Source organism: Pelophylax lessonae, assembly GCF_965119305.1.
Source record: "Pelophylax lessonae genome assembly, chromosome: 10".
Lineage (NCBI taxonomy): Eukaryota > Metazoa > Chordata > Amphibia > Anura > Ranidae > Pelophylax > Pelophylax lessonae.
In genome coordinates, this window is record NC_138777.1 from 159,432,284 (window position 1) to 159,455,869 (window position 23,586).

The following is a 23,586-nucleotide window of genomic DNA, read 5'->3' on the forward strand; positions in this document are numbered from 1 at the left end:
ACCCTATATCATATTCAATAAATATATTGAAACAACACTGAACCTTGGGGTATACCACTTAGAGTATGAATCGTTAACCACTACTCTCTGAACTCTATCTTAGCCAGTTTGCTATCCATTTACAAACTGTTTTTTTTTTTTTTTTTAAGCCTGGAGTCTTTACCTTACACACTACCCATGTTTGGGACACAAAATCCAGATATTTCACATCCACAGCCACCCCTCTGTCCAAGATTTTACTTACATACTCATAAAAAGAAATCCGATTTGTCTGACAACTTCTGTTGTTCATGAATCCATGCTATCTGTTATTTAGAGTATTTTTTTTTTCCAGCAAGAATTCATCTATGTGGTATTTTATTAAAATTCCCAGTAAAATAACAGTTCTATAGTTACTTGGTAAAGACTTTGGTTCCTTTTTAAAATATTCTCCCCCGTCTTCCCTGTGTTGTGCATGGCACAGGCAATATTACAGAGAATATCCCCTTGGAGGTCCTTCCCTTCAACTTGCAGCCTAGTTCTTTAAATTGATTCTTAAGGAGCCTCCAACTTCCAGGCATTCTGTCATTGGTTCCAACGTGGACCAAGACAGCTGGGTCATGGCCAGCCCCTCCCAGTAATTTTACAGCCTGATCCACCACATGCACCAGGGAGACAGCAAACCATGCAGTTTAAGTGATCCTGGCGACATATTATTGTATCAGTCCTTCTGATTATAGAATCCCCTATTACCACCAACTATCTAGGTCTACCTGCACTACCCTCATCACCCCTACTAGATGGGCTGCTCTCCAGGCTGTTAGAGATAGCAGTTATATCTAGGGCTGCCACCTCTGAGCTTACCACCCCCACTTCTTCACCCAACTTGGCAAATCTTTTAGGGTGCTCAAACCCAGGGCTGGCGTTTTCTGTCAGCCCCTACCACTCCCTCTGCAGTAACTACAGTAACCCATCTTGCTACCTGATAATCCTGACATACCCCTCGACCATCTACATCAACCCTACTAACCACTAGGGATGATCGAACGGTTCGGGTCAACCATCGGTTCGACCCAAAAATTGACTGTTCGAAATTCGGCCGAATTCCAAACTTTTTGCGGTAAAAGTTTGGAATTCGGCCCCAGAACCGCCCAAAATGCAATGGGACAGGAACTGGGCTTTAAAAGCCCGTGATTGGACCAGAAGCGTGAGTAAAAGCCAATTGAGGGGGCAGGAGGATGCTAGGAATGTGATTGGAGTGACTAGGGGGTCCAGAGGCCAATCAGTAGTGAATACGCCCCCCAGTATATAACATAGCCCCGCCAAATCTCTAGCACTGTAATACAGGGGCTGTGGAAGAGAGTGGAAGCAGTTCTGTTACTCCTGCTGCAAAAGTGTCATTTAGCAATTATTAGTGTGAGGAAAGGGATATGCAGTGTAGTTAGGGTACTATATACCACTATAGTTAGATTCAATCATCTAGTTTCTGTAGGGAAAGTGTTAAGTGTCAGGGTGACCGTAGTGTAGTTTAAGGTGAACTGACTCTGACTACCATGTCAGGGTGACCGCCAGAGAAAAAAGATAATTTTTCTCAGAATTTTTAGTAGAGCAGGGATGGGGCTCCGCTCCTTTCACACCTGGGCGTTTTTGTTTCAGGCGTTTATTGGGCTTTTTTGTGCACGTCTTTGGAGGCAGGCATGACATCTGAACTTCTGTGTAGGGGTATATATACACACACACATATATGTATATATACACATACACATATATGTATATATACACATACACACATATAGGTGTGAAAGTTCGGTTCGACCAGAACACCCGAACTTCCTGAAAGTTCGGGCCCGGATTCCAGAACCCCATTGAAATCAATGGGACCCGAACTTCGGTAATCAAAAAACACAATTTTGAAGCCCTAAAACCCAATAAATGCCCCTAAAAAGTGCCTAGGGTTCTGGGCCATGCCCCAGGGACTATTATTCAAACAAAAATAAGTTCTTAAAAATTGTCGTTTTTGATAGAGAGCCAATTATTGAAAAAATTATTGAAAAAAAAAAAAGATTTCTTTGGATTTAGTGTCTGGGGGGGTCTAAAAAGTGTACCTGTGAAGTTTCAGCTCTGTAGCATGTCCAGAACCAGAAAAAAAAAAGATCGTTAGTCTTAGAATTGCAGTAGAGCCGGGATATGGCTCCGCTATTTTCACACCTGGCCGTTTTTGTTGCAGGCGTTTATTGGGCTTTTTTGTGGACGTCTTTGGAGGCAGGCATGACATCTGAACTTCTGTGTAGGGGTATATATACACATACACACATATAGGTGTGAAAGTAGCGGAACCCTATGCCTGCGCTAATGAAATTATTTGCAGGGATGGGGGTCCGTTCCTTTCATACCTATATGTGTGTATGTATGTGTGTGTATATGTATATGTGTATATGTATATTTATTTATATATATATATGTATGTATGTATGGATGTGTGTGTATATATACCCCTATACAGAAGTTCAGATGTCATGCCTGCCTCCAAAGACGCCCAATAAATGCCTGAAACAAAAACGCCCAGGTGTGAAAGGAGCGGGACCCCATCCCTGCGCTAATAAAAATTCTAAGAAAAATTATCTTTTTTTTCTGGTTCTGGACATGCTACAGAGCTGAAACTTCACAGGTACACTTTGTAGACCCCCAGACACTAAATCCAAAGAAATCTAATTTTTTTTTTGCGTATGTGTATATATACACATATATGTGTGTGTGTATATATATACCCCTACACAGAAGTTCAGATGTCATGCCTGCCTCCAAAGAAGTCCACAAAAAAGCCCAATAAACGCCTGCAACAAAAACGGCCAGGTGTGAAAATAGCGGAGCCATATCCCTGCTCTACTGCAATTCTAAGACAAACAATCTTTTTTTTCTGGTTCTGGACATGCTACAGAGCTGAAACTTCACAGGTACACTTTTTAGACCCCCAGACACTAAATCCAAAGAAATCAAATTTTTTTTTTTTCAATAATTTTTTCAATAATTGGCTCTCTATCAAAAAACAACAATTTTTAAGAACTTTTTTTGTGTGATTAATAGTCCCTGGGGCATGACCCAGAACCCTAGGCACTTTTTAGGGGCATTTATCGGGTTTTAGGGCTTCAAAATTGTATTTTTTGATTACCGAAGTTCGGGTCCCATTGATTTCAATGGGATTCTGGAATCCAGACCCGAACTTTCGGGACGTTCGGGTGTTCTGGCCGAACCGAACTTTTCAAAAGTTCGATCATCCCTACTAACCACCTGCTCGGTGAGCAGACCCCTTTCAAGGTTGTCAATTCTGCCCAGTGTTGCAATTTGCTCCTACAGATCTCTAATGTGAGCTTCCAGAAGGGCAACCTGCTCACATCTGTCACAGCGGTATCCATCCTGGAGCTGTTGACCTTTACTGTATACATGCGGCACACTGTGAACTGCACAAAACATTCAGCCTTGCTAGCACTCATTATCCAAGTTACAAAATTAATATTACTAACAGGAAATTTCAGATGTTACTTACAGGCCAGGAGACTCCTGTTGTAAACTCTGGTTTTTAACTCACCACTTAGTCAAATTTCCACTTTGTCAGAGTTCCAGCAAGCAAAAAGTGCAAGTTCAACGACGAGCAAGCTCAGAAATGAGCTCTACAGAAAGTTTTATATATTACCTGTAGCACCTGTAACCACTCCCCTTAATTAGCAGACTGAAGGAAGGAAAGAAAAAAATGCTATTTAAAAAGAGACAGAAAAGGGGGTTTTAAAAACTACTAGCCCAAAGAAGAAAACAACTGCAAACAAGCAAACACCAGCAATCAAAAGAAAAACTGTTTTTCACTCTCCACTGAAATGTCCCACTCTTTAGCTTCCAACCAGCAAAATGTGGCAAAATTTTCAGGTGCTGCTTTATCTAGATGCTAGTAATGCACATAAATTGTGCCAATCGCTCCAGTAAATAAATGAGCAATATACAGAATGTGAAAAATATTGTTTTTTTTTTTTTTTGTTTTCTTTTTTGAATTGTCGCTCCTTTTTTGTTTATAGCGCAAAAAATAAAAATCGCACAGGTGATCAAATACTACCAAAAGAAAGCTCTATTTGTGGGAAAAAAGGACATCAATTTTATTTGGGTACAGCGTCACAGAACCGCGCAATTTTCTGTTAAAGTAACAGTGCCGAATCGCAAAAAATGGCCTGATCATTAAGGGGGCAAATCCTTCCGGTCCAGAACTGGTTAATTACCTAACTGTTTAAGTCGATTATTGGTTAATTCGGTCAGTGTTGTTAGCTGTTAATTTGAATTGGTGTTTGAAGTTTGCACTGTCATGCTAATATCCTTAAGAGGGGAATGTCCTCAGGAGGGGAATAAAGTATGTATCTGAGTTTCAATAAATGGTCATTCCTTTGGTTCAATCCCAACCTTGTTTGTGTACGATGCTTGGGGGTAAACGGGCTGATATTATCTCTCGGTCTGCTGGAACAGTTTGGGGGGCATAAGGCATTGTTTGGCGGAAGCACTTAATCAGGGTGCTAAGCAGTTCCGTCGCATTTGGTGGCAGCAGTGGGATGCTTCCTGCAGTCTGAGACATCCAAACCACCACTGGGATCCAAGGTCCGGATAGAAGAAGAGGAGAGGTACAGATACCAGCCGCTACGGAAGAGGAATTCAGAAGGAGGCTGCGAAAGATGCTGATGCAGCACAGGGGACCAGTGTCAGTGCAGGTACTAATGAGATGATATGATTCTGTCCCCTGGCAATTCTGGAAGGAAGCCTGTGAGCAGTGGGCTTCTCCCCTCCATACAGGAAAGGTACTAGTCGCAGTAGGAAGTGCAAATGCGGTTATTGGGGAAACAACCATAAAAAGAGTGGACAGCTGAGTTAAGCGGGCTGATCCAGGCAAAGATGCGGCTGGACGAGAGCTACAAGCCCTCCGCTGGTATGTAGCCCAATGTGCCCGTGGACAGCGGACGACAGCCCAATGGAAGGCTTTGGCTATGGTGGCCTGGGACTGTTGTACTGGACGCTGTCCAAAGACCCTGACTTTGGGAGCGATCTGGAGTGGTATGTGGAGGAAATCATGGACGAAGGCAGAATGTCTCGGAGTGCTCTGGGCACAGGAAGATTTTGAGTTTCTAGCCATTCTGGAATGGGAGTTGGAGATTGCCTACAGAGGGCTGCTAGACTCTGCTCAGCAGCAGGGCATGGCCCCTTTAAATGGAACTATCAGGAAGTACCACCCGACAGCTCTAAAAATCTGACTGACGTGTCAGTGATGGAGCAGAGTAACAGCGTGCTTTGCTCGGCTCCAGCTATGGAAGCATAGCTCTTATGGGTAGATACAGCAACTGTTAAATCACTTTGGCAAACCTGTTTCTGCACAGGAAAAGCTTGAATGGAGGAATGCATCTGTCCAGCAGCTGGATAAGGGTACGGGAGATGGAGCAGCTGGCTCATCTCCGCAGCTGAAGAGGAAGTTTGTCCTCACTCCCCAGCCACAGATTCCAGAAAACATGGATGTAGTTGACTTTTCAACAGAGGATGTAACATTTACTGAAATTTCAACTGAAGTGCTGGCATCAGGGCAGAACTTTTCCAATCTCTGCTCAGCACCAACACCAGCTTCAGCCTTCCAGACGGAAGAAGCAGCTGGCCTTCCTCCCACACCACTGACAGGGACATGGGATTTCATGCCAGAATCATCTGTGGAGTTACAACAAACTTCTCCAGCCGAAGCACTGGCCACAGGGCAGAGTACTACCTAGCTCTGCGTATCCTTGTCTGCAAACCCAGCAGATGCCCTGGCATCAGGGCAAAGTGCTACAGACCTCTGCCCCACACCGGCAGCAGTTCCAGGGGTCCAGGGTGGTAAGGTGGCAGTTATGCTGGAAAAGAAGAAGTCAGAGATGCAGGGACGGGAGGAAGCCATGCCTCCTCCCAAGCTGCAGGCCAAGGACAAGGGGGCAGAGGAACCCATCCTCCCTCCCCAACAGTCAGAGCAGAGGAAACTGTCTTCCCTCCCCAGCAAGGATCTGTGCACCTGGGAGACAATACCAGGGAAATGTTGTCCCAGCATTCAGGTCAGGGTACGGGAGCTGGAGCAGCCGGCTCATCTCCCCAGCAGGAGATACACAGTTTGGGGGAGAAGGTGGTTGTCCTTCTCATCCACATTGGTGCCTGACCTTACAAATGTGCTTCTGGAAGAATGGTCAAACGTTCCCATAGACACACTCCTAAACCTTGTGGACATCCTTCCCAGAAGAGTTAAAGCTGATATAGCTGCAAAGGGTGGGCCAACTCAATATTGAACCCTACGGACTGGGATACCATTAAAGTTCATGGGTGTGTAAAGGCAGGTGTCCCAATACTTTTGGTAATATAGTGTATATTAGGAACCATAGCACACTTCAATTAGTAATGGTGTTTCAAAGCACTACCAATTGGTATGTAAGCCAGTAAACCTATAGCTTTTATTTTATTTATTAATACATTTTGACAATATTGTGTGTGTGTTTATATATATATATATATATATATATAAATATAAATTACACTGATCTTTCCAGTAAATGGCTATGCAGGGATTGCGGTGTGTATGTATGTGTGCCCGGGGGGGGGGGAGGTTAGTGCAGCAGATGTCTGATCATTTGAGGACAAGCAGGCTGTTCTCCCAGCACGGCCAGAAAACTGACCATGCTGTGAAAGATGTGCTCTCGTGCCTGGCATGGTCAGATTTGAAATAGAAAAGCAGCTGGACTGGCAGGTTCACCATGAGTTTTACACAAAAGAAGAAATACAAAGAAAACAGGGTAATCTTTACACAAGTACAAGAGGCTAACATCAGGAATGTGAAATGTTGGGGTAACCTTCTTTCAAACTTTCATTGGTTTTCTCATGAAGGTTTTGGAGCACAGGAAGGATTATTTAGTAACGCAAGGCATCAAGTAAAGCCCTGGTGCCCAACCTTCAGCTCTTTGTTGCTTTCTGTGTGGCCCTCAGGGCCCCTGCAGACAATAATATCCCCTATTACCCTGTTATAACAGTGATTTTTAGCAGTCTCATGTAATATGTCTCCTGGTAATGACCGTCTCCTTTAATCATGTCCTCAGTTTCTAACAACTCCAATAAGATGTTCCTGTACACAGTCTCTGACCATTTCTTGTATCATATACACAGTCTCTGACCATTTATTGTATCATGTACACAGTCTCTGAACCATCTCTTGTATCATGTGCACAGTCTCTGAACCATCTCTTGTATCATGTACACAGTCTCTGACCATTTCCTGTATCATGTCTGCAGTCTCTGACCATCTCTTGCATTATAGCCACAATCTGATTATTTTTTGTATCATACCATCAGTCTTTGAATATATCCTGCTTTGTATCTTGAGGCTCACTATATCAAAAAAGTTGACTACCACTGAAATAAATCATTGGGTGTGCTGGCTCCATGTAAAAGAGAGATCAGTACACAAACATTACACTCTAAATTAAACCCAAGCTCCTTAAGCTCTGGCCAGTAGGCCAGATGACAAAAGGCTAGCCTTTTTTTGAGCAGCACCCACTTGCACAATTCTTTCCAGTGACACCAAGGGATTGATTTACTAAAGGCAAATATAGTGTGCACTTTGCAAGTGCAGTTGCACCAGAGCTTAGTAAACGAGGTAAAGCCTCCCTTTCCAAAGAGTACCCAATCACGTGTAAGGAAAGTTTAAAAACACATTTTTGTTTGCACATTATTGGATGATGGAAGTCAGTCAGCAGAGCTTCTGCTCATTTACTAAGCTCTGGAGCAACTGCACTGGAAGAGTGCATTTGCACTTTTCAAAGTGCACAGTCAAATTTGCCTTTAGCAAATTGACCACCAAGTGTCCTAGGGACACCAAAGCGCACCACTTTCCTAACGCTGATACAAACAATGGGGCACTATTTCTTTTACTGCCACCAACAATCTCCTGTGTACCAACCTTTGCTTTCTTTTTCAGAATTGTTTGTCTGACACCTGCCCAGAGCTTTGGCCTATTTGGTATATTGTCCTATCGTTGCTGCCCGTTGCTGACTCTCCGCATTGCTTTCACAACTGTTTGCACAGTTTAATCTCCACAGTTTAAGCAGAGTAAACCTGAGGGTTATGAGCTGACACCAGCATGCAGGGAAACCCATCTCCGCCACTGGAATTCTTGGTGAAAATCAGCTAGTGGTTACTCCATGCCCCAAGGGATTCCATGCCACCTGCTCTCATGACAGTTCACTCCTTTTCACATGGACAATAATTAGGGATGTCAAACATTTAGATAGGACACCATCTGGGTTTCTGACCTCCCCCAACCTCCAGGATTTTGTGATTTTACAATTCTTGAATTCGTGAAGGGTTCACTTTGTGCCAAATCCATTTCAGATGCCTCTCCTAGACTGTGTCGTTTTCTGCAGTTCCTGAACTGAGAGTGATCATTTTTTATGCCGCCCGTATTACACATAACATTGGTATTTTTCTGTATCGTAAGGGTTAATGTTTCTGCAGGAAATGTTGGTTTAGAATTGTGTAACTCTGATCTTTGCAATCACACAAGAAGGGGAGGATGCAAAAAGGGACACGAGAAGCTACACTTTAACACACAAGCTGACATTTTTACGACTAAATGGTTAAGGTGAGTTCTTGAAGTCCAACCCTTTTACATGCAGCGTGTTGACTGAGCGTAGAGCCTGTAGGACTACAATAAGCCCATCCGTCAGTGACGTTTCAATTCATACAGCTTTTTGAAGTAACAGGTTGAAAGAGAGAGGGTCACAGAAAGAAAGCTAAAATGCAGGGGAGAAAGATTCGAAAAACTCAATGCGCACACTGTGTATATTTTAGACCTGCACTGCACAGAAACAGGTACTTCTGCAGACACAGGCAAGAGGGTGGTTACAGAAAAGGGGTAGATGGATAGATAAATAGATTGATAGAGTAAAAGAAAGGCTCCTATAGAGGGAGGGTGAAGTATTGAGAGGGAGGGAGGTGTAGCTCCACTGTTCAGCTCATATTCTCTGCTGTTGCTATGGGAAGAAGACATTTCAACGCTCTCAAAGATACTTCGATTCCAGGGGTGGGAGAGGGAGGCTGGTGGGAATGGGATTCTGCAGGGAGGGTGGGAGAGCACTGCTTGTTAGGGCAAGCATAGGGCAGGACTGACACCTTCTGCAATCACGCAAGGAGGAGAGGAATGAGACAGAAAGGGAATGAGGGTGGCTGAACATAACATTATGTGCTAATGAAAAAAAGGGGGATGATGTGAGGCTCTACAGACCATATAGACAAGGAGACAGAAGCAGACGTAGAGGAAGAAAAGCAGTATTGCAGGGGAGATCAATTTTTAAATGGCTTGTAGAACAGACATTCTACAGGTGGAAGAATGAGTCAGAGGGTGCTATCTCTGTTCATTTGTCCTCCCACAGGACACGACTCATTCATTACACTCTTGATTTTGTCCCTTTTTCTTCAGGTTTCCACATCAGCATGAAATTGTTCAATTCTGTACTGATTTTCTGCTTCTATTCATATCTGTTATACATTTGTACAGCTGTCTGTATTTTCCTGAACACAACTTTACATTCATGTATCTTGTTCCCTAGGTTATGTATTGTTCCTACTGGCAGAGTCCATGAGAAGCCTCTACACATCAGCTCCAATGGCAGGGGTAAGAAACTCAAGGCATCTGGGGTAGAAACCCAACAGGACCAGGAGCTCACTAATAACTTTAAAACACATTTTAGTAGGATCTTTCTTTTCAGCTTTCTTTTGCCGTAGCTACTAGGGTTTTTAGTTGCAGAATCATTGCAAATGCTAATATGTGAATACGTGTATCTTTATAGACCTATAATGACCCCCAGTTTTCATAGGGTCGTTAGCACATGCATAATAACTCTATTGTGTTCACGAAGAATGCAGCTTGTAATGCACACCCAGCCAGCGTGGGACCGAGGTGTGTTCTGTGACCACTAGATGTGCTTCATACAACACCCTCCCTGTGTAGTAATTACAACCTCCCTTCAATGTAGAAGTGTATAATGGCTGATGTGCACTTGCCTAGCACTTGCACTGTGAACATTCACATATTTTCACAATAGACAATGAGTTAAACATCATAAACATGCATATGTGGAATGCAACAGATAAAAATTACTGAGAAGCCACAACTTTTATGTCTATATCTAACTCTAACATCTTATATTTTCATTATAGAACAAAGGATGTTGCAAGCCAGACCTATTCACTGGTAAGTAAATTATGTTATTTTGCAGTCATTAATTGTCATCTGCTTACCAATTTTGCATAATAGTAAAATAGCACTGGAGTATCCATTTTATGTGAGCATTTTCACAGGGTATCCTTGAATTGCCCAATACACTGTCATACATAAAGAAAAGTTCTGTTTGGATTCTCAAAGGGTATCCTAGTCTAAATGGCCCCCAACACTATGCCAAACATAGAAAATTGTACTGCCTGCTAGTACATAAAAATTAACAGAATATATAAAACCCAACTATAAATTGTGCACTTAAGATGAAAAATGCATGTTTTGTATGTTGGCTATCTTTTAAGCCCCTAAAACTACATTTGTGGAGCAGTCGTACACACTTTGCAGTCACTTAATGGTCATACACACTATAAGATTTTATGAAGACTTTTCCTTCAGATTTACCTTTTCTATGTAGTGCAAGGGCCTGCCAGATTGCATACAAATTGAAAGTCTTTAGGTTTGACCTCATATTATCTGGTTTTGGTAAATCTAAAGGAAAAAGTCTTCAGAAAATCTTATAGTGTGTATGGCCCATTAGTGCTCTCTTGCCAAAAAAGATGATCAAAGCTACAATCTATTGTGTTATAATTCAGAAGATTACAACTCCAGTCTGGGTTTCCTCCAAAACATATTATTTATTTTATAGGGAGTAGGGAAGGATAAAACCTGGCTCATGATTTTTTGCTATTTGCGTTTTTGATGGTGAGACCTAGTGACATCACCTCAACAGGAACACAGCAGGAAAAATCTGGTACTTGCAAAAGGGCTTTTATTGCTGTCCTACCCATTGTAGAGGTGGTTGTGCAAAATATGAATTAATTAGCATCATTAACAAATTTGAAAAAAATAGAAAACATTTGCAAAAATGAATGTAACTATGCCTAAGTTTCTGCTGTAGGATTTCATATATATTAGGATATTATATCTTGAAACGTACATTATTGGGCCCTAATATGTAGGTTTTGGCTTATGAAATTTTGGTTTAAATTGCAAATGTGTCATATGTGATATATCATACCATAATGTGTTATCCATAACTTGGTATGATGTAACTTAAAGTGATTGTAAATGATCACCTTGTAAAACAACCCATCAGGTTTAAAACAGAAATCAAAGGCAAAACATTTGTGCATAGATATTAAAAAAAAAAAACATTATACTGTAAATACCTTTTTTTTTAAAGGTGGTCACATGTCCTCTGTTCTCAGCTGCTAAGAGCTGGGGGAGGAGAAGCAGCAGTACAGTGATCTTCCCAGTGAATGGCTGTGCGGGGGGTTGTGTCAGGACAAGTCTGGCCAGCACAGCTAGAGAACTGACCACAGTATGTTCTTTTTCTTAGTGCGGTCAGTTTTAAATAGGAAAGCAGAGGGACTGGCAGGGACGCCTGGGATTTCACACAAAGGAAGCAATATAAAGAGAACAGGATACTTTTTCATACAAGTATAAGGTACAGCAATCACATATTAGAAATATGAATAGTTGGGGTAACAAAAACTTTAAGATGAGACCATGTATAGAATTTTATGGATTGATCAATTGTGTTAGAAATACAGTAATTAGTACTTTTCAAAGTAGGTTAGTAAAGGTACACTCCTGTCAAAATTGAAAATGATCCTTGTGATGTTAAATAGGGATGATCGAATGGTTTGGGTCAACCATCGGTTCGACCTGAACATTGACTGTTCGAAATTCGGCCGAATTCCGAACTTTTTGCGGAAAAAGTTCGGAATTCGGCAACCAGAACCGACCAAAATGCAATGGGACAGGAACTGGGCTTTAAAAGCCCGTGATTGGACCAGAACCATCAGTAAAAGCCAATTGAGGGGGCAGGAGGATGCTAGGAATGTGATTGGAGTGACCAGAGGCCAATCAGTAGTGAATACGCCCCCCAGTATATAACATAGCCCCGCCAAATCTCTAGCACTGTAATACAGGGGCTGTGGAAGAGACTGGAAGCAGTTCTGTTACTCCTGCTTCAAAAGTGTCATTTAGCAATTAATAGTGTGAGGAAAGGGATATCTAGTGTAGTTAGGGTACTATTTTCCACTATAGTTAGATTTAATAATCTAGTTTCTGTAGGGAAAGTGTTAAGTGTCAAGGTGGCCGTAGTGTAGTGTAGGGTGAACTGACTCTGACTGCTATGGCAGGATGACCAAACTCTTCCATGTCAGGGTGACCGCCATAGAAAAAAGATAATTTGTCTTAGAATTGCAGTAGAGCAGGGTAGTGGCTCCGCTCCTGTCACACCTGGCCGTTTTTGTTGCAGGCGTTTATTGGGCTTTTTTGTGGACGTCTGTGGAGGCAAGCATGACATCTGAACTTCTGTGTAGGGGTATATATACACACACACATATATGTATATATACACATACACACATATAGGTGTGAAAGTAGCGGAACCCTATGCCTGCGCTAATGATATTATTTTCAGGCATAGGGCTCCGCTCCTATCACACCTATATGTGTGTATATATACATACAGTATATATGTGTGTGTATATATACCCCTATACAGAAGTTCAGATGTTATACCTGCCTCCAAAGACGCCCAAAAAATGCCCAAAAAAACACCTGCAACAACACACCTGGGCATTTTTGTTGCAGGCGTTTTTTTGGGCATTTTTTGGGGCGTCTTTGGAGGCAGGCATAACATCGAAACTTCTTTATAGGGGTATATATATACACACACACATATATGTATTTATACACATACACACATATAGGTGTGAAAGGAGCGGAGTCCTATGCCTGCAAATAATTTCATTAGCGCAGGCATAGGGTTACGCTACTTTCACACCTATATGTGTGTATGTGTATATATACCCCTACACAGAAGTTCAGATGTCATGCCTGCCTCCAAAGACGTCCACAAAAAAGCCCAATAAACGCCTGCAACAAAAACGGCCAGGTGTGAAAATAGCGGAGCCATATCCCGGCTCTACTGCAATTCTAAGACAAACAATCTTTTTTTTTTCTGGTTCTGGACATGCTACAGAGCTGAAACTTCACAGGTACACTTTTTAGACCCCCCCAGACACTAAATCCAAAGAAATCTTTTTTTTTTTTTCAATAATTTTTTCAATAATTGGCTCTCTATCAAAAACGACAATTTTTAAGAACTTATTTTTGTGTGATTAATAGTCCCTGGAGCATGGCCCAGAACCCTAGGCACTTTTTAGGGGCATTTATTGGGTTTTAGGGCTTCAAAATTGTGTTTTTTGATTACTGAAGTTCGGGTCCCATTGATTTCAATGGGGTTCTGGAATCTGGACCCGAACTTTCAGGAAGTTCGGGTGTTCTGGTCGAACCGAACTTTTCAAAAGTTCGATCACATCTAATTGTTAAAGGGTAATAATGAAATTCTCTGTTAAGCTAGAAGTGTAGAATTAGAACTACAGTCACAACAGCTGTGCAATTGTTCAGTTTGTTATAATCTGTTATACACTTTTCATTTTCTTTTCTTATCTGGAAGGTGATGGGGTTCTTCCTCTCTCTGGTGATTCATTGGCTGCCCATCACATTTTTAGGGTTAGGTTCTCCTAGGCTCTGTGGGGTCTTCTTTGGATTATGCCAGGGGCCACTGGAATTGTTTTCTGTGCTGTTATGCATGTCCTTCGCTGAACAATTAGGAGTGAAGGTAGTTAATTGCAGAGTGCTCGGAAGGACATGGGACTGGACATGCTAGGATGCTAGGAGACTTCTACCTGGCTATGTCCTGCACCCTTGTTGCAGCGGTGTTGATGGTCCATCCACTTTGCCTTCTTTTTCTCTGTACCTGTGTGAGATGTTTATCATGCAAGTGTGAGCCGGTTGGCAGAGTCTAATGTGTATGGTATTGCATCATGGCCAGGCCCTATTTAAGGTACCTGAACAGGCAGCCTGGGACCTTTTTGACAGTTGTAACTGGGAAATAGAAGTGTGACCTAAATCATGGATAGCAACATTTACAGAGACTGCTTCACTGTGTGCAATTCACAAGAGTTCAAAAGGACTCTGAGAGCATCCCCCAGTATACTAATGCCTTACTGAAGCTGCTACAAATAAAAAGGAAAGATCTGAACGAACTTCTTTTCTGGACCCACAAGTGTGACTGATAGATCAGTTCATCTTAGTCGAGCATTCCATCTTATAAGCTTTAAGAGTATCTCCAATTTCATGGGGAAAAAAATAGCATATCCAACTGTGACACAAGTCACATTGTAATTGAAAGTTATTATAAATTAACCTTTTCAATCTGCAGCATTGTAATTTTCTGTAAAATGCAATGTAATATGGCTACCTGGAGGCATTCTGTAAAAAGATGGTGTACAGAATGCCCTCCTAGAAACAGAAGTTTAAAATACAAGTCAGATTTTGGGCATCTCCTGCAACAAAAAATATAATTTTTAGTGAGATACTCCCATAATTACACATATGTGGACTATTTACTGATTAGGTGTCTTCTGAAGGCAATTGGTTCCACTCGAATACAAATGGACACCACACTTTTCAAATATTTATTTGTAAAAAAATTTGAAAAACATTTTTTGTTTTCCTTCCACTTGTTTTCCTTGCCACTTTGTGTTGGTCTATCACATAAAAGCCCAATAAAATACATTTACGTTTTTGGTTGTAACATGACAAACTGTGGAAATTATCAAGGGGTATGAATACTTTTTTCAAGGCACTGTATCAGGAATATGAAGTGTTGGGGTAACAAACCCTTTATTTTCATGGCTGCAGTGGGCAGTGAAACATTTAGCAATGGTATTCCTACCACTGCTAAATGTTACAGCTCAGGCCAGGGTTGCTGGTTGTTAGGACACCGGTGGGTGCCGAATCCTTAACAACCATGACTTGTCCCTGCTGTCAGCGGGGGGGAATTATCCACTGGCAGCAGAATTTAAACAAGAGATCTAACAGTAAAAAATAAAAGTGTGAAGATTCCCCTTATCCACATCAGTCCCTTCGGGTCTGGTATGGATTTTGGGGAGGGGGTGCACACCAAAATTCATACAAGACCTGTATCTGAGCATGCAGGCCAGGAAAGGGGGCGGGGTCAGGAGTGTGCCACCCCACCCCCTCCTGAATCATATCAGACAACCTGCTCAACATGAGGGGGGGGGGACAGCAGCCTCTTCCCCACAGCCCTGGCCCAATAGTGAATGCACCTATAGATTAGAGAACAACAGGTGATATAGCCACAGCTCCCGAGGGTTTGGTGTCTTAGCCATGAGGGTGTCAGTGGCACTGGGAGTAATGATGGAGGTTGAGGGCGGTTGGTGCATTTCCTGTGCAGACTTTAGTGTGGGAAGGTCAGTAAGTACATGATATTTCTATAAAGCAGTCCACGCTGTGTCTCCCAATGTATATTACCTGATTAGAAGCAGTTCATTGTCTTGTAGGTGAGACTGAAGTCCCTCGCAGGGAGTGTTGGCCTCCAGTCCTGTAATTCATAAAAGGCGCTTAATAATGCCATGACGTTATCACATGCCCGCCCCCTTCCCCAGCCTACCAAGCCTTGCCAGTTTTGGAACTGCACATTCACAGCTCCTAAGCAAGCCTGTGGCCATATTTTTTACAGGGACCTGCTGTCCGTAAGGGACATTTATGGATAGTTTGTAAATCAGCCAATTTTTACAATTTGTCCCTAAATTTACAGGGGGGTTGGCAACGTTGATAGGGAACCAGTCTTCCTTGTTTTCACTCATCTTTGTAGGAACATTTAAAGAGAAGGATACATTGACTTCCTCCCATGTACGAGCGGCCTGCATGCTCCCTGCGGAGCGCCCCTGGCTCGCTCTGTGATCAGCGAGTTCATGAGACTCGCCTGATCACAGATTGGAGTAAGGGGGCGGTCCTGCCCCTTACCACGTGATCAGCTGTCAGCCAATGACAGCTGATCATGTGAAGTAAACAGCAGCCGGTGATCAGCTGTTTTTTTTATCCTCACACTGTCAGTGTGAGGAGAAAAAAAAATGATTGCCGGCTGCTGTCAGAGGGACATCGATTCTGTAGAAGAGAGGGCAAATTGTGCCCACCAGCACCACCTACCAGTGCCCCCCAGTGCCATCTAACAGTGTCCACCAGCGCCACCTACCAGTGCCACCTATCAGTGCTCCCCAGTGCCACCTATCAGTGCCAATCAGTGCCCCATCATAAGGGTCACCTACCAGTGCCTATCATTGCCCATCAGTGCCACCTATTAGTGCCCATGAGTGCTGCCTATTATTGCCCTTCAGTGCCACCTACCAATGCCCTTCAGTGCCCCCTTTTAGTGCCCACCAGTGCAGCCTATCAGGGCCTGTCAGTGCAGCCTCATCAGCGCACATCAATGAAGGCGAAAAATACCTGTTTGCAAAATTTTATAACAAACTGTTTTGTTTTATCAAAATTCTCTGTCTTTTTTTGTTAAGCAAAAAATAAATACCCCAGTAGTGATTAAATACCACCAAAAGAAAGTTTTTTGTTTGAAAAAAATGATAAAAATGTATTTTGGGTACAGTGTTGCATGACCGCGCAATTGTCATTCAAAGTGTGACAGCGCTGAAAGCTGAGAATTGGCCTGGGCAGGAGGGGGGTTTAAGTGCCCTGTAGGCAAGTGGTTAAAAGACTCACCAGTGTTAAATATTTCCCTGTGATTCTATGATTTAGACACACGGAATACTGTATACCCATATTTATTACTCATTGGACTGAAAATCCTTAAAAAATCTGTCACGAGTTATAATCCTCCCTTGCTCTATCCAAAATTTAAAAAAAAAAGAAAGTTTGCCTATGGTTCTACTTTAAGAGGGAATAGTTTTCATGAGCTTTTGTCGCCCTGTAAAGCACTGCAAAAATGGACCAGTGTGAAATGGTACTTACTCTTCTGTCAAACCAATTGATCAATGATGAAGGCATTCATCACAGGAAAGCTACTGAAAGGGTTTGGGGCCCTGATAACCAATTATAGACAGTCAACTAATGATTTTGCCCTAACAGTTGCCCTTTGCTATGGACAAAATTATCACTGGTGCACAGTTTACCAGGAAAGCACAGTTTGCAAGCTTTAAGAAGAAAGTAAAATATTTTATGTTCCTTTCTAACATTTTAATTTTTCCCAGACTTAACCTCCCTGGCGGTCTGATTATGTCCAGATTTCTGTGCTAAAAGCGGTACATTGTTTTGCATGGAAATCTGTTGTTTTACATTTTAAAACTCACCTTCCCCTGCGATTCCCCCGACGTCCTCCCACTGTGTGCTCGGCCGATGCCGGCACCGGTCTTCCGGTGCCCTTCCCTGCGAGCGTTGCAACGCAGGGGGGTGGAAACTGCGGCAATTTCAAAAATGTAAATACACTAAATGACATGATACAAAGCTGTGATCCTAACGGATTGCACTGTATCATGCCATTTCACCACAGGATTTCACCTGGTGACTTTTCCAGTGCCCTGCCTGTGCTTTTCCAGTTCTTTGTGCCTGGAACATTGAAAACGACCATAGCGTCCAAAAAGCATTCTTTTTGCGCAAAAGCACTTTTAGACGAACTGGAAAACAGCGACAGCGAAACGGAGTTACTTGAAGAACTGAGCGATAGCGATTCGTGGGAAAATTCGTCATCAGGTACGGAAAGTGACGACAGCGACGATTCTGATGTCTTTTTCTGGCACATAGCTCAGTTGGAAATTGTGAAGAATCATTTGATATACTTCCCAAATTCCACAAGCTATGTGCCAGAAAGAGACATCAGAATCGTCGCTGTCATCACTTTCTGTACCTGATGACGAATTTTCCCACGAATCGATATCGCTCAGTTCTTCATGTAACTCCATTTCACTGTCGCTGTTTTCCAGTTCGTCTAAAAGCGCTTTTGCACAAAAAAAAAAAGATTTTTGGACGCCATGGTCGTTCAAAATTATCCAGGCACAAAGCATTGGAAAAGTATCCAGGTGCAATCCTGTGCTGAAATGGCATGATACAGTGTGATCAGTTAGAATCACAGCTTTGTATCATGTCATTTGTGTATTTACACTTTTAAATTTGCCGCCGGATCCACCCCCTGTGTCGCAACACTCGCAGGGAAGGGAAACGGAAGGCAAGTGCCGGCAATCGGCCGTGCACAGAGCGGGGAGAGACTGTGAGGACAACTGGTAGGACGGCGGGGGATCGCATTGAAGGTGAGTAACATTGTGGGGTAATCCCGAGTGTGGCTCAGGGTTACCGCTTTTGGTACTGAAAATTAACCCCGAGCCACACTCGGGAATACCGCCAGATTGTAAAGTCAGTTTTTTTTTTTTTTTATTAAATAACAAACATGTTATACTTACCTGCTCCGTGCAGTTGGTTTTGCACAGGGCAGCCTGGATTCTCCTATTCTCGGGTCCCTTTTTGCTGCTCCTGGCCCCTTCCACCTGTCGAGTGCCCCCAAGGCATGCAGCTTACTATGGGGGCAGCCGAGCTGCAGCTCCGTGTATCCATTCAGACAGGGAGCTGCCGTTCGGCCCTGCCCTCTCTCTCTCTCTCTCCTGATTGGCTAACTGACTTTGACAGCAGCGGGAGCCAATGGCGCTGCTGCTATGTCTTAGCCAATCGGGAGGGAGAGAGGGCAGGGCCGAACGGCAGCTCCCTGTCTGAACGGCAAGTGTGAAAGCGGCCTTAGGGGGGCTGAGGAGGGCTGCTACACACAGGAGACTTTTTATCTTAATGCATAGAATGCTTTACAATTCCTTTAACTGCTTTCGGACCGCCTACCACATATATACTATGGCAGGGCAGCCCGGCTGCATGAAATCACATACATGTACGTGAGTTCGTGCACGAGGTCTGGGGCACGCGCACCACTGGTGACCTGCTTCCGCTGTGATTGGACACAGTGGGAGCAAATCAGTGGGTCCGATGGCCCACAGGACCCACCAATTGTTCAGAGGAGAGGAAGAACAGCGGTCTGCCTATGTAAACGAGGCAGATTGTCATTCTGTGAGGGAGGAAAATGGAGATCTTCTGTTTTTGCTATGCAGAAACACAGATCTCTGTTTTCCTCTAGTCACAGCCACAGTTGCAAAGCACTCCTTAGCAGCACAATTATTCCTGGTGTTAACCTCTTCCCTGCTAGTGTTATTTATACAGTACCAGTGCCTTTTTATTTTTTAAGCACTGATCACTGTTTATGTGTCACTGGTCCCCAAAAAGTGTCACTTAGTGTCAGATTTGTCCGCCGCCATGTCGCAGTGCCGCTAAAAATTGCTGATCGCCGCCATTACTAGTAAAAAAAAAAAAATAAAAAAGTACAGTTCCATAAATCTTTCCCATAGTTTGTAGATGTTATAACTTTTGCGGAAACGAATCAATATACGTGTGTTGGGATTTTTCTTTCCAGTGAAAAAACATTTAGCGAAATGCATATTGACCTAAGTTGATGAAGAAATTCTATTCTTTTATATTTTTTTATTGGATGTGTTTTATAACAGAAAGTAAAAAATTGTTTTTTTTTTTTTCAAAATTGTTGCTCTTTTTTTGTTTATAGCACAAAAAATAAAAACTGCAGAGGTGATCAAATACCACCAAAAGAAAGTTCTATTTGTGGGAAAAAAGGAGATCAATTTTATTTGGGCACAGTGTTGCAGGACCGCGCAATTGTCAGTTAAAGTAACAGTGCAGTATCGCAAAAAATGGCCTGGTCAGGAAGGGGGTGAAATTTTCCGGGGCTGAATTGGTTAACCACTTTACCACCGGAGGATTTTGCTGTCTTCCGTCCAGGCCACTTTTTGCGATTCGGCGCTGTGCGACTTTAACTGACAATTGCGCGGTCGTGCGACACCGTACCCAAACGAAATTTACGTCCTTTTTTTCCCACAAACAGAGCTTTCTTTTGGTGGTATTTGATCACCTGTGCGATTTTTACTTTTTGCGCTATAAACAAAAAAAATATCGTTTATTTTGAAAAAATAACAATATTTTTCACATTTTTTTATATGAAATTCCCCCCAAAAAAAATGCAAAAATCTAATTTTTTTTAAATTTTTGGCCAATTTGTTTTCTGCTACCTATGTTTAGTAAAAAAAAATCGCAATAAGCGTATTTTGATTGGTTTGCGCAAAAGTTATTGCGTTTACTAACTAAGGGAAAGATTTCTGTAATTTTTGGTGTTTTTTTTAACGCGTAATGGCGGTGATCTGCGATTTTTTTTTTTGCGGGACTGCGACATTGCGGCGGACAGATCGGACCCTTGACTGACATTTTTGACACTTTTGGGGGTACCAGTGACATTTCTACAGTAATCAGTGTTATATATATTCACTGTTACTGTAAAAATGACACTGGCAGGGAAGGGGTTAATTTTATTGGAGAGGGAGGGGTTAATGTATGCCTGGTGCTTACTGACGTGTGGGGGGGGAGGTGACTGTGTGACAGAAGGACAGATCGGATGTCCAGCTATGCTGAACACTCCGATCTGTCAGTCCCTGTCACTATGGAGATCCGCCTGCTGTGTTTACACACAGCAGGCGGATCTCCAGACTCGATCCCCGACGATCGGGGCAGAGCAGTGGCAATCGCCGCTGCTCCTCCGCTGGCCCGACTCCCGCTGTGAATGAACACAGCGGGAGCGAGCCTCCGGCGGCGCGCGAGCGCCGCCCACAGGGGGCGGAGTCCAGCGACGTAGGTCTACGTCGCTGGACGGGATCGCGGCACTTTGCCGCAGTAGCCTCCATGTGAGCGGAGGTAAAGTGGTTAAAGTAAAACTATAGGCAATACTTTTTTTTTTCTCATTTTGGATAGGGTAAGAGAGGGTTATAACCCCTGTCAGACTTTTTTCTGTCATCTGTGTTCCATTGCGGAGATTTACTTTCACTTCCTGTCCCATAGCCAAACAGGAAGCGAGAGAGGAAATACCTGCAAATTAAGGGAATTCCTTGGGGACCCCCAGGTCACTAGAAGTAGTGTCCCCTTTAAAAGGTTTCCCCCCTCTTTTACTTTTCTGCGGTTAACCTAAAATTTGGAATTTTCGTTTACTTTCACTTTCAGTGATCATGGTAAACAGGATAAATAGAGAGGGTGAATCTCCTTAATGGGGGAACAGACTACAAAAAACTCACAGCTGTTCTAATTCATTGCCACTCTATCTAAAACAAAAAAAAAAAAGTTTTGCCTTTAGTTATACATTACCACTTCAGCTCCGGAAGGTTTTACCCCCTTAATGACCAGGCCATATTTTTGCGATACCGCACTGCATTACTTTAACTGACAATTGCACAGTCCTGCAAATCTGTACTCAAATAAACTTGATGTCCTTTTCCCCCCCAAATAGAGCTTTCTTTAGGTGGTATTTGATCACCTCTGTGGTTTTTATATTTTGCGCTATAAACAAATAAGAACCACAATTTTGAAAAAAAAAAAAAAAAACAATATTTTTTACTTTCTGCTATAAAACATTCCCAATAAAAAAAAAAAATAAAAATCTATTTTTTTCATTAATTTAGGCCAATATGTATTCTGCTACATATTTTTGGTAAAGAAAAGCAGATTTTTTAACGGGACTGCAACATTGCAGAGAACAAAATTTAACACGTAGTGACACTTTTTGGGGGCCAGTGGCACCAAAAAATTGATCAGTGCTAAAAAAAAAAAAAAATGCACGGTTACTGTATAAATGGCACTGGCAGGGAAGGGGTTACATTAGTGGTGATCAAGGGGTTAAGTGTGCTCCTAGGGAGTGTTTTCTAACTGTAGGGGGAGTGGATGCACTGGAGGAAAAGAGAAATCTGTGTTTCAAGCTTAGCTGAAACACAAGATCTTCCTCTGACAGAACAGCGGTCTGCCTTGTTTACATAGGCAGACCATCATTCTCTCATGGGACTGTAGGCTGCACCTCAGCTCAAGCTATTCATATATAAATATAGGAAATAAATACACAAACAACAAGATGGTGTTGAAATGGCTGCGGCACCATTATTGGTATAAATGAATCCATAAAACTTTATTAAGTCATAAATAGGAATATATATAAAAAAACTTTAAAAATCCAAGTATTAAAATTCACTCAGTCATAGAACTCGAGCGATAACCAAGAATTCATTCATCAAAGTCCCCCCTTGATACAAGGGTGACAAAACCACATAATGGTGCCACGACAGGGTGGGGGGGGGGGGGGGGGGGAGCTCGCCGAGCCGCTGAACATGCGATCTGTCCTTGTGTTACTCAGTCACCTCCCCCCCCCCCACACGTTAGTAAGCACCAGGCATACATTAACCCCTCCCTCTCCAATAAAATTAACCCCTTCCCTGCCAGTGTCATTTTACAGTAACAGTGCATATTTATAGCACTGATTACTGTAGTAATGTCACTGGTAACCCCAAAAGTGTCAAAAACGTCAGTCAAGGGTCCGATCTGTCCGCCGCAATGTCGCAGTCCTGCAAAAAAATCACAGATCGCCGCCATTACGTGTTAAAAAAAAAACACCAAAAATGACAGAAATCTTTCCCTTAGTTAGTAAACGCAATAACTTTTGCGCAAACCAATCAAAATACGCTTATTGTGATTTTTTTTACCAAACATAGGTAGCAGAAAACAAATTGGCCAAAAATTTTGATTTCTACATTTTTTTGGGGGGGGGAATTTCATATAAAAAAATTTTAAAAATATTGTTATTTTTTCAAAATAAACGCTCTTTTTTTGTTTATAGCGCAAAAAGTAAAAATTGCACAGGTGATCAAATACCACCAAAAGAAAGCTCTGTTTGTGGGAAAAAAAGGACGTAAATTTCGTTTGGGTACGGCATCGCACGACCGCGCAATTGTCAGTTAAAGTCGCACAGTGCCGAATCGCAAAAAGTGGCCCAGACGTAAGACAGCAAAATTCTCCGGTGGTAAAGTGGTTAATACTAACTGAATCTTAATTTAAATTAAATTATGGGGCAGCCACACTTCCATGCTGTGGGCCTTTAAGCATGCCCACTTATCATTCTGCCGAATGATCGGCGGGTCCAGGCCAGACCCACTGATTGGCTCCTGCTGTGTCCAATCACAGCGGGAGCGATGCTCCGGTGGCGCGCGCACCCCCCCCCCCCCCCCCGACATCTCCTGCACAAATTTACATACATGTATCTGATTTTGCGCAGGCGGGCCACCCTGCCGCAGTATATATGCAACAGACGTTCTGAAAGTGGTTAACGTAGTAAAGATTAGGCCCACTTTCAGGCCTTATGAGCAAGGCATTACAACGATACAACTTGCCCCTTTGCTTCTGACATCCATTGCCACATGCTGAATATTCCCTTGTTTCATTTGAAGTGTGATGTGGAAATGTACACACTGCACCGGTTCATCCTGTCAGATACATTTTCACTA

At 42.7% G+C, this 23,586-nt stretch overlaps 1 protein-coding gene across 7 annotated transcripts in view; it reads left to right on the forward strand.

Moving 5' to 3' along the window:
* Nucleotides 1–23,586, forward strand: part of LOC309565713 (uncharacterized protein) — a 49,195-nt gene that overhangs the window by 14,995 nt on the left and 10,614 nt on the right. For 2 of the 7 annotated variants that reach the window (XM_082270690.1, XM_082270685.1), the window contains exons 2-3: nt 9,615–9,679; nt 10,225–10,258. In XM_082270690.1, the coding sequence (XP_082126816.1) occupies nt 9,644–9,679; nt 10,225–10,258 (70 nt within the window). In that variant the 5' untranslated portion in view covers nt 9,615–9,643. Of the gene's footprint in view, nt 1–8,577; nt 8,648–9,007; nt 9,089–9,144; nt 9,517–9,614; nt 9,680–10,224; nt 10,259–23,586 lie in introns of those variants that run through there. The other 5 variants (XM_082270687.1, XM_082270689.1, XM_082270686.1 and 2 more) reach the window with 5 other exon arrangements.